At 37.4% G+C, this 17,348-nt stretch overlaps 1 protein-coding gene across 3 annotated transcripts in view; it reads right to left on the minus strand.

The window, feature by feature from the left end:
- The window catches only part of RSRC1 (arginine and serine rich coiled-coil 1), a 391,757-nt gene that overhangs the window by 371,891 nt on the left and 2,518 nt on the right, over positions 1 to 17,348 (minus strand). The window contains exons 1-3 of one of the 3 annotated variants that reach the window (XM_081301562.1): positions 15,712 to 15,833; positions 5,687 to 5,889; positions 4,720 to 4,845 (exon numbers count right to left, since the gene is read on the minus strand). In XM_081301562.1, coding sequence (XP_081157688.1) covers positions 4,720 to 4,845; positions 5,687 to 5,880 — 320 coding nt within the window. In that variant the 5' untranslated portion in view covers positions 5,881 to 5,889; positions 15,712 to 15,833. Of the gene's footprint in view, positions 1 to 4,719; positions 4,846 to 5,686; positions 5,890 to 15,711; positions 15,834 to 17,348 lie in introns of those variants that run through there. The other 2 variants (XM_081301563.1, XM_081301564.1) reach the window with 2 other exon arrangements.

Consider the following 17,348-nt stretch of genomic DNA (forward strand, 5'->3'; position numbering starts at 1 on the left):
TAGGGGGAAAATTTCAAAAACACAACAGTTTTACCAAGCAGAAAGAAACGCGAGCAGTATGAAAAGACAAGGCAAGAAAGGACCACAAGCAATGCAGGTCAACTCAACTTTAGAAGAGGTAATAGCTGCAACAGATGGAATGTCAGATAAAGAGTTCAGGATATACATGCTTCAGATGATCTGGAGTCTCAAGGAAGACATGAGACAGCAAAATCAGACAATGAAAGATCACTTTGACAAGGAATTACATAAACAAATCCAAGAAGCAAAGGATCAATTATACAGGGAGATAGAGGTAATAAAAAACAAACAAATAGAAATCCTAGAAATGCAGGAAGCAATAAACCAACTTAAAAACTCAATTGAGAATACTACCAGAAGAGTAGAACACTTAGAAGATAGAACATCAGACAATGAAGACAAAGTATTTCAACTTGATCATGAGCAGAACACCCAAGAGATATGGAATAACATAAAGAGACCAAACTTAAGAGTCATTGGGATACAGGAAGGCATGGAGGTCCAAACCAAAGGAATAAACAATCTATTCAATGAAATAATATGAGAAAACTTCCCAGACTTGAAGAATGAGACAGAATCCCAAATCCTAGAAGCCTACAGGACGCCGAATGTGCAAAATCATAAGAGATCCACACCTAGACACATTATAATGAAGATGCCCAACATACAGAATAAGGAGAGAATTTTAAAAGCTACAAGAGAAAGGAAGCAGATTACATTTAGGGGTAAACCAATCAGGATAACAGCTGATCTTTAAAACTATCACAGCACATACTATTGGTGACACTGTGGGAAAACAAGACTTTCACATTACTGACAGGAAATCAACAATTTCTAACAAAAGTACAAACATACTTACCTCTGATCCATAAATCTGATTTTGGGGACTTTCCCATGGAGGATTACACCCAACAATTAAAAATATTTATGTGCTAGTTAATTCACAAAAGCTCTTTGGCAACTGCAAAACAATGGCTGTATTTTAACTGTATCTACTTAGGCAGTGGCTAAACAAACTTCAACACAAGCACATGATAGGGTACTAGCAACTATAAAAGTAAGATCTACATTCTGATGTGGATTTCCAATACACATCTGCAAAAAAAAAAAAAAAAAAGGAAGCAAAGTGCAAAGAACAGTCATATTTGCCACATATGACGCTGCTCATTCATCTAAAACAAAACATGGGAGAATAAGACACGAATACTAGTTATACAGAGGAGAAGGTAGAAAAAAAACACATGGAAAATGGTGGAGTGATACTTCTCTGGGTGCACCTTCTAATATAGCGGTATTTTCTGAAACCATGTTAATGTTTCAAGTACTAAAATAATGAAACAAAAATCAAAAAGTTTAGCAGCATAAAAAATGAAATATAAACAGAAACAATGAACTTAACTCTTTCTAAATGAAGAAACTAACCACATTGAAAAAACAAGTGAGGACCAGATACAGAATTGTATATCCTTAGGGTACAGATTAAAAAAGCTATAAAAACTATTTAAAGGTCAGGGATGCAGTTCAGTGGTAGAATGGTTGCTGGTTCCTGGGCTCCAACCCTGGCATGGGGAGAGGGGGACGGGGCGGGGGACAGGGGGGAGTCTAATTTGTAAGTTTGTTTTTCATAGTGATATATATTAGCAATTCTAAAACTGTTGTCTATATTCTATAATTATGCAAGTAAATATACTGTGGAGTAGGGAAGGCTTCTCATTATTGGAGAAAGAAGTTACAGGTCACAATTTGAATACTTCAAGAACATAAAAAGTTATCTTAAAAAGCACAATTGTCCAATAACTCCATAACTCACCCATAGAAACTTCAAACTTTCAACTTCCCAATTCCTGCCATTCCCTGGGCACACTTCATCTTTAAATTATTTTGTATACACTTAACACCGAAGTTTTCTGGAAGTATTTGACTTGTTCATCTGAAATCACTGTCTGCTATTAAAAGCAGAGATCGATAACACACCTTCAGATTTAAAATCATATATTATGCTTTCTTTAAAAAATTGACTACTTTCATTTTCTATATCTAAATTAAAGCATTGATTAAACTGTTCAAGGAATGAGTTGTTTAACTTTCTTGTTAAACTAAGGTTAACCCAGAAACTCACTTAGTTTAAGCACTTTGAAAAATAAATTTTTGGGCTGGTTACATAGCTCAGTTAGTAGAGTGCTTGCCTTGCATGCACAAGGCCCTGGGTTCAATCCCCAGCACCACAAAACAAACAAACAAATATCTAAGTAATTTTCCAAAAATAATGTAATAGGGCATGAATAATGTAATTTCTCAAAATATAAGACTCTTCAGTGTGTCTAGATTATTTAGTTATTATAGTTAAATATGAACCACAATATCAATGCAGGAAGGTGGGAACCAGTGATTTTGAATCAACTTTCTTCATACACAGAATGAAGACAGCCCAACAGTTACAAACTCAATAGCAGGTGTGCAGGATTATCTACTGTGGGCTCAACTTCACCACCTATCCCCTCAATGTCTTCCTTACACTGTCAAGGAAAAGAAAGTGACTATACTTCCCAATCCCCAAAGGTACTGCAGGTAGGTGCCTGGGCAGGGAAGCTTCCAGGTGAGCCCACTGTGCCACAAAGAGAAAGCGCTAAGATTTCCACTGACTACTGAGAAAACAACCAATATACAGCTTCAGGCTGAAACAGCAATGAGGTCAGCCCCTGAACTCCCAGAGGTCATGAGCCTCTCCCTGTGGGAAAACCCTCACCCTCACACTGGGAATTAAGTAGCTTTTTGGATTCTACTGATGCACCATACCTGAAAGTACTCTATATGTTAAAAAAATAATAATAATAAACATAAAAAGAACAATGTTATTTCTGTTCCCACGTATAGGAAATTTTGACTGAAACTGCTTTCTGGTAATCAGTCTCTCATTTAGACAAATAAGTGCCTCCAGAATAAATCCTTGCTTCTACATATCAATAAAATATCAATAAAATAAAACTTTCCTAATGGAAAAAAAAAAAAAACAGTTCCCTACCTAACTTTAAAATCCTCAATTAATTGTTCAGTCAATGCATTTTTACTGAGCAAGGGATTAACCAAGAGAATCTCCTACAAAAGAGTCCCCTAGAAGAGAGAGTCCTCTACAAGAGTTTCTAAAATGAGCATAACAAAAACATAATACTCATTGTTTCAAATCAAAAAATATATGTGAAACATATGTGAAAAGGGTGAGTTAAATTTGACTTGGGGGAAAAAAAGTAAAAATCAAAAAAAGAATTCAAGGAAAAGAGAAGTAAAGGTTAAATAGAATTAACATTATAGAGTAAAAAGAATTCTCAAAGAAAAGATGATGGCATTTTTTTTTGGGGGGGGGAAGCATGCTCAAATCAACAAAGCTTGCAACTCTAGAGAACAAAGCTACATTAAAAAAAAGTGGTTTATACACAGAATGTTTAGAAAAAATGGGGAGATTAAGGCCAAATAATAAAAGGTCAGTAAAGTTAAATATCTGGACTTTACTGCTATTATCCAACTTCAGATTCATGGAATTATAATATTTTATGCCTAGATAACAAACTTGGGCTGCTAATATACATTCAGATTAGAGCCTAACAGTACACAGCACTAAGCCAAGAAAAGGAAACCATCTTTTTTTTTTTTTTTTTTTTTTTTACAGTATTGGAGATTGAGCCCAGGGCGGCATACTAAGCAAGCACTCTACCACTGAACTACCTCCCCAGTCCTAGATACTAATCCTTTTAAAATACTGCTTTATCCTTTTTTATCCCAACATTCTCCTGTTCAAAAGTCTTCAATGACTTCTAAACACCTACTTTGACCAAGGCACTCAATACCACAGTTCCTACCCAATTATGGAGTATTTTCTACCACTGATGGCAATGTACAAACTCTTCAAGTACTTTGTTCTCTGTTTCACCACTGAGTGAGCAAGGCTACCAAATGCAGGAGGAGAGATACCTCATGCATTAGTCTGTCCAGGTTGCAGTAACAAAATGCCATAGATTGGGTATCTTAAACAAAAGAAATTTATTTTCTTAGTTTTACAGGACAGAATTCCAAGATCCAGATGCCAGGGCTCTCTTCTGTATTGTGAACAGCAGCCTTTTCTCCATATCCTTACATAGCCTCCTCTGAGGACATAGAGAATAATCTCTCTCTTCCTCTTCTTACAAGGCCACCAGCCCTATCAGATTAAGGTCCCAACATTACAACCTCAAATAACTTGACCTTCACAAAAGCTATATCTTCAAATACAGTCACAATAGAAGGTGGAACGTCAATAAATGATTTCTGGAGGACACAAATATTCAGGCCATAAAATATCATATCATTTCTGAGGTTAGACCTAACTAGATTCTATGGATTCAGCTATTACACTCTTGAATGCACCCACTATAACAGGAAAAAGCCCAAATAGCCTATTAGAGAATGAGAAGCTACACGCATCCCGACCAAGAGCCAGAACCAAATGCCAGGTATACAGTAGAGTTACACCAGACCACCCAGTTCCAATCAAGCCATCAGATGCTGTCCTTGTCATCAGATAATGACAACTGCATGATCGGCTCCAGGTGAGACAAGCAGAAGAACTGCCAGCTGAAGTCAGTCAAAATTGTAAAAATAATGAAAATAAATGAGAGTTGCTTAAAGTCATTGATTTGGGAACAGCAATAAACCAATAAAATATACCTTCTTGTTCTGCTTTTTGATCTAGATCTCTGGATTCTGTAAGATTTCCCTCGACCCCTTGAACGACTTCTACTTCGTTTTCTTCTAGAGCCGTAAGAAGAGCTACTGCTTGACCGATGTCTGCGTCTGAAATAAAGTCAAATATCATCCCTATAAAAAGTATTTGTTATAGGAATTAGAGAGAAATCTAGATTCTAAAGGGTCATCTCATCTTTACTGTCTCCCTCTGTCCCTGAAGCAAATAAATTAAAAGGTACTTCTCTTATACAGTCAGATGACTGGTTCAAAATGGAAGAATCTGATAAGCTACTAACTAAGGCATTATGAGTTGTAAGTAGCAAACTACCTTTCCAAATATCAGATAACAAGGTACATGGACTATATCTACTTGCCCATAAAGAATTTAGGAAGAGGGCTGGGTCATGGCTCAGTGGTACAGTGCTCACCTAGCATGCAAGGCACTGGGTTCGATCCTTAGCACCACATAAATGTAAAATAAAGATATTGTGTCCACCTAAAACTAAAAAATATTTATTTTTTTTTTAAAAAAAGAATATAGGAAGAATAGGAAAGCCAGAGACACTATTAGAGCTGATTTTAAAAAACCTTTTGAGTTATGATTTCACCCTCATAAATATGCAAATATTAAAAGAAAAATATTTTATCCAACAAAATTAAAAATAAACAAACATGAACATTAAAGAATGTCAACCTCGCCAGACACAGTGGCACTGCCTGTAATCTCAGCAATTCAGGATGCTGAGGCAGGAAGATAACAAGTTCAAGGCCAGCCTGAGCAACTCAGCAAGACCCTGTCTCAAAAAAAAAAAAATAAATAAATGAAAGGATTAGGGATATAATCAGTGGTAGAGCAGCACCCTTGGGATCAATCCCCAGTACAAAAAAAAAAAAAAAAAAAAAAAAAAGTTGCCCTCATTACTGTATAAATAAAAATGATGAAAATCACCTTTTATCATAAGAATGTGAACGTGGCTGAAGGTCTCTCGACCATGATCTTGACTTTGATCTTGATTTCCTTCCTCCTTTCTTTCTGCTATAAATTCTACTGTCTGACGAACTGCTTGAAGATGAACGTCTACGGTGTTTCTTTTTTCTCTTGCTTCTGCTCTCCTCTTCAGTATCTGAAGACCGGCGTCCCATTTCTATAAGCTTAAATTCAAAGAAAATTATTTCTAACATAGGCACACAATAAGCAAAATTCAACATACAAGTTTTTATACAACTCTTTAAAAATAAAAAAAAAAATTTAAACATGTTCTCACTATGTTGCCCAGGCTGGTTCTTGAACTCCTGGGCTCAAGCAATCCTTCTACCTCAGCCTCTTGTGCAGCTGGGACTACAGGCTTATGCCATGAATACTTTATTTAAAAAAAAAAAATGGTACCTGGGATTAAATCCAGAGGTGTTTAGCCACATCCCCAGTCCTTTTTTTTAACTTTGAGATGGGGATTTGCTAAGTTTCTTAGGCTGGCCTTAAATTTGCAGGCCTCAGGCCTCAGTCTCACAAGATGCTAGGATTACAGATGTGCATCACCTTACTCTACCTACTTTGTAAAAAATTTTAAAGACATATTTGAGAAAAAATTTTAAATGTGCATGGCTTCTTAACAAGACACAAGAAAAATGTCTAATATAATCTTCTAGGACATCAATGAACTCCTTTTATAATTTTCGAACAATTCAAATCTGCTACTTGTCAGCTTTTTTGCTGCTGTGACTTAAAAACCCAACCAGAACAATTGTAGAGGAGGAAAAGTTTATTTAAGGGCTCACAGTTTTAGAGGTCTCAGTTAATATACAGCCAGCTCCATCACAGGCGGAAGAGTTTGGCAGAGGGAAGCAGCTCACATGATAATCAAGAAGCAGAGAGATTGTCACTTGCCAGATACAAATATATAACCCAAAGCCATACATGTAATGTCCCACGTGCTCTATCCACACCCCACCTGCCTTCAGTTACTGCTCAATTAATCACATCAGGTGATTAATTCACTGTTCGGGTAAAAGCTCTTGTAACCCACTCAGTTCTCTGAACCTTCTTGCATTGTCTCCCAGGTGAGTTCTTGGGGGATACCTCACATCCAAACCATAACACCACTAGATGGGCATGGTGGTACATGCCTGCAATCTCAACAACTGGGGAGGCTGAGGCAGGAGTACCACAAGTTCAAGGTCAGCCTCAGCAACTTAACAAGACTGTATCTCCAAATAAAAAATAGTGAGCTGGGGTTGAGACTCAGAGGTAGAGGGTGCGCCTAGCATGCATGAGGCACTGCATTCGATCTTCAGCACCACATAAAGTAAAATAAAGACATTGTGTCCACCTGTAACTAAAAACTGCATATTTTTTAAAAAATTGTCTTTAAAATAAATAAATAAATAGATCTGGAGATGTAGATCAGAGGTAAAACACCCCTAGTTCAAACCCCCATATCAAATAAATAAATAAATTTTCCTCATTTTTTTCTAATGTCTCTCAAGAGTCAATCCGGAAAACAGTTCATTATATCAATTTTATGATATTGTAAGTTGCATTTATCATTAAATATGACATTGTTTGGTAACTGACCACCTACTCCCTACTTTTTGCCTTCCCTGAAGACAAGATACTTGTGTACCTTACAGTCAAATTTTTTTTCTGAGAATTCTAGATTTTTAAATGGACCTCATCAGTCTTCAATAATGCACTGTAATCAACTCACTTGTGAAATCTGAGGAAATTTTAACTGATGTGCCAAAGCTGGAGAAATTATTGTGAAGTCAATCAACTCTTCACATATTGCTAGTATATAGATAGAGCGGTGTTATAAATCCTTCAGGAAGTTATTAAACAATTTATAAAAAGCCTTTAAAATGTTAGTGGCTGTTTGATAGCCAGCTGAATTGTACTTTGGAAATATATTTGGAAGATATTTTAGAGAATGATATATTCATGAAGATTTGCATTATTTCATCTATGTGGACTATAAGAAAGTGTACATATGAATAAGAATAAAAATTGGTAATATTTAAGTGATGAAATATAATGTTTCATGGTTTTTTTTTGAAATCTATTTCTATACAGTTAATGTTTGTATATTTAGTATATAGAGAAAAAACAAAATTAGAACCTAAAATTTTGTATTTAGTAATTAACTCAGCTAATGAGTAGTTTATCTGTCTTAATTTAAATCTCTAGCAGGATCCAGCCAGGAGCAGTGGTGCATGCCTATAATCCCACAAGGAGAATGGCAAGTTCAAAGCCATCCTCCGAAACTTAAGAGAGACCCTGTCCCAAAAATAAAAAGGGCTGAGAATGTATTTCAGTCATTAAGCACCCCTGGTTTAAAAAAAAAAAAAAAAAAAAAAAGCAGGATCCATATATATAATGGTTTAGATCAGATAAACAAAAGCTCACATCTTCCTTCAATATGTATTCAAAATAAGTTAAATGTCATTACTTTAAACAACAAAGTATTAAATTACTACTTGTTCTCAAGATCACAGAGGAGCCAGCCCTCCATGATCCCAATGCAATACCAATAGAAATACTTGTTAGGACTAATTCAAAACTTTAAGCTATTTACCTTGAGCCACAATTAAGAATTTTATATGTAGCTCTGAACCTCAAGTTAGCTGAGGTCTTACTGTTTACAATTTAACAAAACATTGAGAAAACTTGATTTTAAAATTTTTAGTCACTAATAAGCCTGTTTCCTCACTGAAACATGAAACTGATTTCAGTAAGAGATCACTGTAATCCTTTCCAGCTCTAAAATGACATGATTATGAAATCAGACATATGTAGAATGTAAATAGGTACATACATTCATAAATATGTACAGACATTCATAAAGTATATACCTACTTTTTTCTTTTTTACTAAGGATTAAACCCAGGGACACCTTATCACTGAGCTACATCTCCACACCTCCAGTCCCTTTTTTTTTTCTTCTTTTCTTTTTTGAGACAAGGTCTCACTAAGTTGTTGAGAATCTCACTAAATTGCTAAGACTGGTCTAGAACATGCAATCCTCCTGCCTCAGCCTCTAAGTCCCTGGTATTACAGGCATGAGCCACCATACCCAGCTAGCATATATCTACATATATTTAAACATGTGTACATATCCATTTATACATAATATATATCCATATATACATTACACATATGATATCTACATACCCATGTATGTATGTACATATTTTCAAATATCAGTCATTATTATTACCACCACTGAGAGGTTATAGTAATCTAAGTTTTCTTATTTCTTGGCTTTACCTTTCTTTTTTTGTGTTTTCACCTTTAGGAACTCAAGAACTTTCTTTACCCATGAATAACTGTTTAAATTAAAGTAACTTTGCATTACCCTCTTACAATCTTGTTTTAAAAAATAACTAAATAAGATTAATAAGATTAAAGAAATTAAAAAGTACAAATTCACAAGGATAAAGAGACTAGAAGAGAAAACAACAGGAACAGTAGACAAGACGTGTCAACAAATTTTTAGCAAATGAAAAACAGATGGAGGATTGAGAGTTAAGAAAGCTGAATACCAAGCAACTGCAGAGAATTCCAACAAGAAAAAAGCCAATTCACAAAAAACAGACTTAGAAAGAATGGGAATTTGAGACACCATATACCCCAGCAAGCACAATGAGTCATTAAGCTAAAAACGGGGAACTGACTCAACTTCTGTAAAAGAAATAGCTCCCTAGATTTCCTCCCTTTTCTACCCAGCCAGGTGACTGCTCTTCCCCAAAACTCCCGCAGTTGAGGACAGTTTTGTTTATTTGTTTTTTGTTTCTTTGTTTTTTGAAGGAGGTCAATGTAGCAACAGGTCCAAGGGCTCAGTAAAAAGGTCAGAATGATGCCAAACTAAAAAAGTTATACTTGGGAAAGCCTGCACCTGATAGGAAAAGCCACAGCCCTCTGCAGCCTGGATGAGAACCCTGAAGCTAGGGCATCCTGGGAGCAAAACTAGAGCATTCTTTTTTGCAAAAACTCAGCAATCCCTAACTCAAGATACGTAAGTGCATAAGGAAGAAAATACCCCAGAAGAAAATACCAAGCCCTAATTCAATAACTCTATAACACAGCCCACAGATACAAAGTCCAAACCTTAAGATTTTTCTGTAAACTCTTTTTCTGTAACTTTTTAGTGAATATACAACAAAAGATAACCATACAAGTAAGGAAAACCATTACTATAAAAGACAAATGCTGGCAGTATAGCTTGATGGTAGAAAGTACAGGTAGTTTGCACAAGGCCCAGGGTTCAATCCCCAGCACCAAAAATAAAAAATAAATAAAAGACAAAAAAACAAGCTGAGCAAAAACTAGATTATAGGATAAACCTATAATTGCAGTGGTTAGTGGTTCTGGAGGCTGAGGCAGGAGGATTGCACGTTCAAAGCCAGCCTCAGCAATTTAGCAAGACCCTGTCTCAAAATAAAAAATAAAAAGGGCTTGGGATGTGGCTCAGTGGTTAAGCAACAATAGGTTTAATCCCCAGTACCAAAAAAAAAAAAAAAAAGGAAGAAGAAGAAAAATGAAAACAGAAGACTAAACTGAGGAAAAAAAAACTGCAAGAACAAAAATTACAATCAATATCCTCAGAAACATATAAGATGACCCTGTGAACAAGAATAGGCAGAAGGCAGACCATTCACAGAACACTTGACTTAAATGATAAACAAAGGGGGGGTCAATCTGTGAAGTCCAATACCTAACTGATATTCAGTCCATAAAAAAATAACACGGAAAAGAGACTATCCAAAAACTAAATCCATAGAATTTCCAGAACTGAAAGATATGCACTGCCCTAAGTCCCTGAAACAATGAATTTTTCAAAAAGACATACACAAGGCATGTCTTATAAAAAATTCATATACCAGGCTGTATATGGCTCAGTGGTAGAGGGCTTGTTTAGTATGCATGAGGCCCTGGGTTCACTCTCCAGCACCACATAAAGTAAAAGAAAATTCAGACACCAGGAAACAGGGAACATACCAGAAATTTCCAAACAGAAAAAGAGTGGGGGTTGAGGGAGGGGCAGATATAATAAAAAGCATTGGGCTTTTAACAGCCACAATGAAAACTCAACAAAACAATGAAAGAAAATAAGTTTTAACCTAGAATCTTTATCTAGTCAAATCATTGGTTCAGTATGAGTTTAGAATAAAGGCATTTTTTGACATACAAAGTCTCAAAATTACACCTTACACTCACCTCTCTTCAGGAAATTACTCAACAGTATGCTCCACCAAAAGGAGAGGGTAAACTAAACAAAGACAATGCAGATTGAGAATGCAAGTGATCTAACACTGAAGACAGGGAAAGCAGCCAGGAAGTTGGCAGGCTCAGATTTAAGGAGCACATCAGTAAACAAGATACCCAAGTCCTTGCCCTCAAGGGGCTTATGTTCTAGTGGAGTAGCAACTCTCAAAATGGGGCCTGAAGACCCTTGGATTCCTACCAACCCTTTCAGGGCTCCAAGAGTCCAAAGCTGTTTTCATTTTAACACTGTTAACTTTTACATTGAAGGTGAACAAAACCACTGACATCTTAGTACAAATCAGGGCAGAGGCATCACATCAGACTGTAGTCAGTCCATTCACTGCCACACAATCACAGTAAAAAAGAAAGGAAAGGAAGGGCAATTTCAATTAAGAATGTCCTTGGTGAAAGAGAACAAATTGTTAATTTTATTACATTGAATCCTTGAGTATACATCTTTTTCACTCTGTGTGATGAAATGGGAAATACACTTAATTTTTATCATACTTGGAAGAATGAATGGTAGGCAACTGTCTCAAGAAGGGATACTTACGCATCTGAATTGCAAGCCCAACTAGCTGCTTTCATTATGCAACACTATTTTGTTAAACAACTGACAAATTATTCAGACTTCATTGTTTGGCAAACTTTTTCTCAAACATGAATGAAGACAGCCTTTCACTGCAAGGAAAAGTATTTGTTGCCAAGAATGAAATTCAAGTTCTCAAGCAAAATTATGAGTTTTGGATAACTTATATCTGCCTCTATGAGAATAAAGACTTCCCAAGTTAGATTTCTCTTACAAGATTCACAGTGATGTTAACAAATATGATACAATAAAGGGTGTCAACATTTGAAAGATATACCTAACTCAGTGAACCAGTATCTTCCAGCTGTCCAGGACCTGTAGCAAAAGCATCAGTAGGAAAGATTCATTCATAGTGCAGGACAAAAACCGTAAATGTTAACATACCAAAGCAAGAAAAGTTCATTGATGCTATTTAAAATGCCACATTATAACCAACCCTGTGTAAAGATTTGTGGTAGTGTCAAAAAAAGCAGTTATCGGAAAAGGCTATGAAAACACTTATCTCTTCCAACAACACATCTGTGTGAAGCTGGATTTTCTTCATAAACTTCAGTCAAAGCAACTTATCTGGCCTGGGGTCACAGCTCAGTGGTAGAGCACTTGCCTAGCACATGTGAGACCCTGGGTTCAATTTTTAGCACTGCATAAAAATAAGTAAAATAGAGTTCTATCAACAACTAAAGAAAAAAAAAATTTAAAGGCAACTGATTTCAATAGATTGAATGCAGAAGCAGATACAATAATCCAGCTGTCTTCTATGAAGACAGACACTAGAGATTTGCAGAAATGGAAAATAATACCATTTTTCTTATTATGTTTTGCTTTAAAAATAGCTATTTTTCATATCAAATATTACAATGTAGTAGGTTTATTATTTTATTTACTTTTATTTTGAGGTGCTAGGGATTGAACCCAGGGCCTTGTGCATGCAAGGCAAGCACTCAACCAACTGAGCTATATCCCCAGCCCTGGGTTTATTATTTTAATTGAAAAACATTTCAAAAAAATTGTTTTAATTACTATCGAAGTACATATTAAAGATATTACCAAATAAATGAAACTTCCTGAAATTCTCAACAATTTTTTGAGCCTATAAAAGGGTCCTAAGACTAAAGAGTTTGAGAAAACTGTTCTAAGTCACCTACAGTCATCACATTATTCATTATATCCTACTTATTAAGTCCCTGCATAGACATGAAATAGAAAAAAAGTAAAGAAAAACATCCAAATAAATATCTTGCTGATAACCCCTCCCCCCCCAAAAAAAAAATCAAGAGAAGGTGAGTTAGATTCATTTGTTCTAATTATAAACTATGTAGCTCATCCATAACAGAGACAGGGCGACTACCTTTAATCCAGAAAAGTTAACAGAAGATATGAAGATACTTCCTTAGTGGAACAAAATACACATTGGATGAAATTCCACTGTCACAAAACTACAAGTAATATTCAAGTGACTCATTTATATCTCAGAAAAATTACACTGCAGTATAATGAACCTCAGTAAGAGAAAAAAGGCAGCTTATAAAGCCAGAAATGGCAGCTAACTTCACTTATTCAGAAAAGAAAGGGAACACTAAAAGCAAGTCTGAGGTGGATCCCAAATGGACTTTATAAATGACAGGTACTGAGTTCCTACTTATACTCTAAATGCATACTTACTCCTAGCTTCCCATATAATTAGCATATAACTGAATACTCTTGCTCATTCAAGTCCTGGTGATTGACTTACATTACAAAGTCCTAGTGAGGAAGAACTCTTCATATGTAACACCACTGATAAGATGCAATGAATGAAGAGACATTAACAGGTCTTTATGGTAAAGACAAGGATGAATATATCACAGATTTTCAGCTTTCCACAAGCTGACAATGTTCAGTTTATCTGTAAGTGGAGAAAAAACACAGGGACCAAACTCCTACAACTCTTGGTTTTCTGTTCGCTAGTTCTTCCGAGTTTTAGCCTCATGATAACAAATTTCATCCAACTCCTCCTAATACAGAAGTGAAGTCAGAACAAGTGATGACTACAGAATAACTTACAAAATTACCTTAGCAACAGTTTACAAATGTATTTTCTTATAAAGTTGTGATTGAAAATATGAAAGATTGAAAGACACGGTCATTCAAGAAAAGACATCTAGCCAACTGGTGGCACAGGCCCAAAATTCCAGAGATTTAAGAGGTGGAGGCAATGTGATCACAAGTCCAAGATCAGCCTGGGCAACTTAAAAAGACCCTCTCTCAAAAATATTTTTTTAAAAAGTAAAGCAATGGGAATGTAGCTCAGTTGTAGAGGGCTTGCCCACCTTTTGCCAGGGTTCAATTCCCAGTACCACCAAAAAACAAAAATAAACCAGAGAGAACTGAAAGGCATACACAAAGATGGTTCTGTTACTAATAAGTGAACAAGAAGCAGTTATTTTTTTCAGAAAATAGGCAATCAGTTTGACAAACAAAAGTTTCAAGGACTGGGCTGGGCTGTAGCTCAGCGGTAGTGCACTTGCCTGGCATGTATAAGGTTCAATCCTCAGCACCAAATACAAATAAATAAAGATATTGTGTGTCCATCTCCAACTTAAAAAAATATTAAAAATTTTCTAGGATATGGCAATTTATAAGTCCTTCTCTACCACTCATTCATTAGTATATCAAGCCATAATCTTTGATCCTGACTATACCATAAGGGAAAAAAAAAAAGAAAGGAAAAAGATCAGTCCTCTCAGTGGGAAAGCAATCCACCTCAAAGAGGTTTAAAAAAAAAAAAAAGTTAAGATGGGCTGAAACTAGCATACAAAGAAGTTCACAAACATGTTCAGAACCAGGAAAAAGCAATGGAAGAACAGAGGTAAAATTTGGTCCTAAGGAAGAAAATCTTCAAAAGGGATAATGCTGCCCAAGCTCTCCTCCTATGGCAAGCAAAAATTCCTAGATTAGTGCCTTTTTTATTTTAAAGAGGAATTCCTCCAATGGTTCGAAAATGAAAGCAGAAAATATACCTATAAATCCATCCCAAAGATCCTACTGTAGAAATTCTCCAATTTGTAACAGCCCTGCACACAGAGTATTCTGGGACTAGTGGAGGCCAGTTAACAGACAGGTGCCAGGTGCCTTTGTCTCTTTCAGTTTCAGACATTTTAGCCCTCTTATTGAACAAAACACGGCAATAAAGTGCTACCACTTAGCAAGAAATCTCCTCCGCCTGCAAAGAGAGTGAATATTTATAGACTTTAAGACTAGAGAAGCTCTCAAAGGATACCTCATTTCCCCACAAGGTTACACCTGTCACATCTCCTCCAATCCTTCACTTGGAGCCTTCACATCTAAGCTCAAAAATGACAACTCGAATACTTTCCAGTGACAGCACTAGACAATTGAATTTAACTACCTACCACCTGATTAAGTGGAACACAACTGGGTTACTGCTAATTCTGGAAATTTAAAAACAAATTTTTCCTTAGGTTTCCGGTCTGTGTTTAAAAATACAAAGTCTAGCCAGGCGCGAGGCGCACACCTGGCATCCCTGCACCCCGGGAGGCTGAGCCAGGAGGTCACAAGTTCGAGGATAGCCTTGGCAACTTGGCGAGACCCTGTCTCAAAATAAAACAAAAAATGGCTGGCGATGAGGCTCAGCTCAATCCGCGGTGCCAAAAAATAACGATATGTAAAGGCAGCATGTGAGCGAGAAGTGACCCTAAAGTCACCCGGAATGAAGATAAGTCAACGTGCACTGTGGACACCATCACTGCCATCACAAAAGCAGCAGTTCAAGGGCAGCGTGGCTGTCACGTGGCCCCAGCCCACAGCCGCGGACACCCGCAGGCCCAGCGGGGCGCGTATCCCTACGTCCCGCAGGAGGCTGCCGGAGGCCAGGACAGGAGGCGGGGTTAGAGGGCGGGAGGCCGAGGTTTGGGAGAGGGGAGCGGGAGGGCCTCTGCCCACTACCTTCGCCACCCGAACCCTACCGCCCCGCCCCACCTCTGCACCCGCCCCGACCTCGGCTCCCCGCCCCGGCCTTCCTCCAAGTCCCGGCCTCCGCTCCCCGCCCCGGCCGCGCCAGCCCCACGCAGCCTCAAGCCCCAGCAGGCCTCGGGCGTCGCCCCCGGGCCCGGGACACCCGCATCACCTGGGTCGGGGCTTGGGGCTCGCCCCTGCCGTGCCGAGTCCGCCCAGAAACCTCCTCAGACCCCGCGCCGCCGGCGGCCTCGGAACTCGCCTCAGTTCAAGCGCAGCGCCTTCCGGGTTCCCTCGCCAGGCAGCGGCAGCTGATCTGTCGAGTGCATCGATGCAGGCTGCCAGAGGTGAGAACGCCGAGGAATTCGATTGTCACCACGCCAATTTTTTGTTTAGTGTTTCTTTTGCGTGCGTGTATAATTGGATTTTCTTGTTCCCAAAAGCAATAAAGGTGGGACTGGAGAATGTAATCGCCTGAGTGATTGCCTCTATTGTCGCAGATAATCAGGAAACAAATCAGCTTCGTAGAAAGTTATGTTAAGACGCCTACACGTACTAAAATTGGTCATCTCCTGCTGGGGGAGGGGGAAACTCGCCCAACAATAATAAATCATGGGAGTGTGCCTGTATAGAGTCGTGTGTGATTAAATTGCAATGATTTATTTGCAAAAATACATTAAAAGTCGATGTTTCTTCTGCCCTGAAGGTGAAGGCACTCACAGGGTGGGTGCAAATTAGTTTCTAAGACTCAAGTAACTGGTTGGTGGAGAAATAGGAGAAATCTGCCTGATGCGGGAAGAAGAAGTTTGTTTTGGAGATTTTAAAATTTAAATCAATAGAAATTAAAGCAATTTAGCATTTTCTATTACTCATTCTATGTTACTTACTTGTCCTGGCATGACAATCATTTTTATTTAAGTAAACAAAGCCAATGAGGCACATCAACTGTTAGCCTTGCTTTGGGGCCACTATAAGAACCAATTCATTCACAACTATTACAACATAATCAAGCTAACAGTTTTCTGCAGATATCAGATGGTGAAAATCACCACCACAATGCATTTCTTTCTCATAAATAACTGTGTGTAATTAGCCAGTCATGAGGGATGGTTTTAAAACTTATCTGCAACACTGCATATTTATTTTAAATAATTCAAGATCTGGGGAATCCTTGGGGTTCCGAATTTTATTGGAGTCTGTATATCTGTCCACAGGCTGTCAGCTGAACTTCACCCTCAATGATTTTTTTCCAACGCTGCATTTTGAAAAATCCTGCCTCCAGAAAATGTTTGCTGTTCAGTGAAATAATGTCATTAGAACTTCATTGCACATACTAATACATGATTATAAAACGTTGGATTTTTAAAAAATTAAACTTCATTTAGGCTGGTAGGAAACTGTGCTCAGATACTGAAGACTTCTCATCACTCTGATGTCAGCATTACCATTTCTAACTTAAAATGAACCAATAAACTGTGATCATGGGAAATATATTGGTTTCAATTAAACAACGGTTGTATCTGAGCCTTCTCATTTATGTTTTGGAATATGAGTTCAAACTCAAAAGTCATCTACTTAAAAGGACAAAGCAGTAACTGCAGGATCTCCGGATCCCTTATCAGACTTCCAATAGAAGTTATTTTGGAGCTGTTTGTGAATAGGTATTTAACACCTTCACTTGAGATCTCTTGAAACACCATATCCATTTAACTGAGTCCATTACTGGTTATTATGCTAAATAATCCTAAAAACTGAGTTTCGTAAAGGATAACATTTCTATAATTATTACCTTCTGATAGTATCAAAATT

Source organism: Spermophilus citellus (genome assembly GCF_964194105.1).
Source record: "Spermophilus citellus genome assembly, chromosome: 7".
Classification (NCBI taxonomy): Eukaryota; Metazoa; Chordata; class Mammalia; order Rodentia; family Sciuridae; genus Spermophilus; species Spermophilus citellus.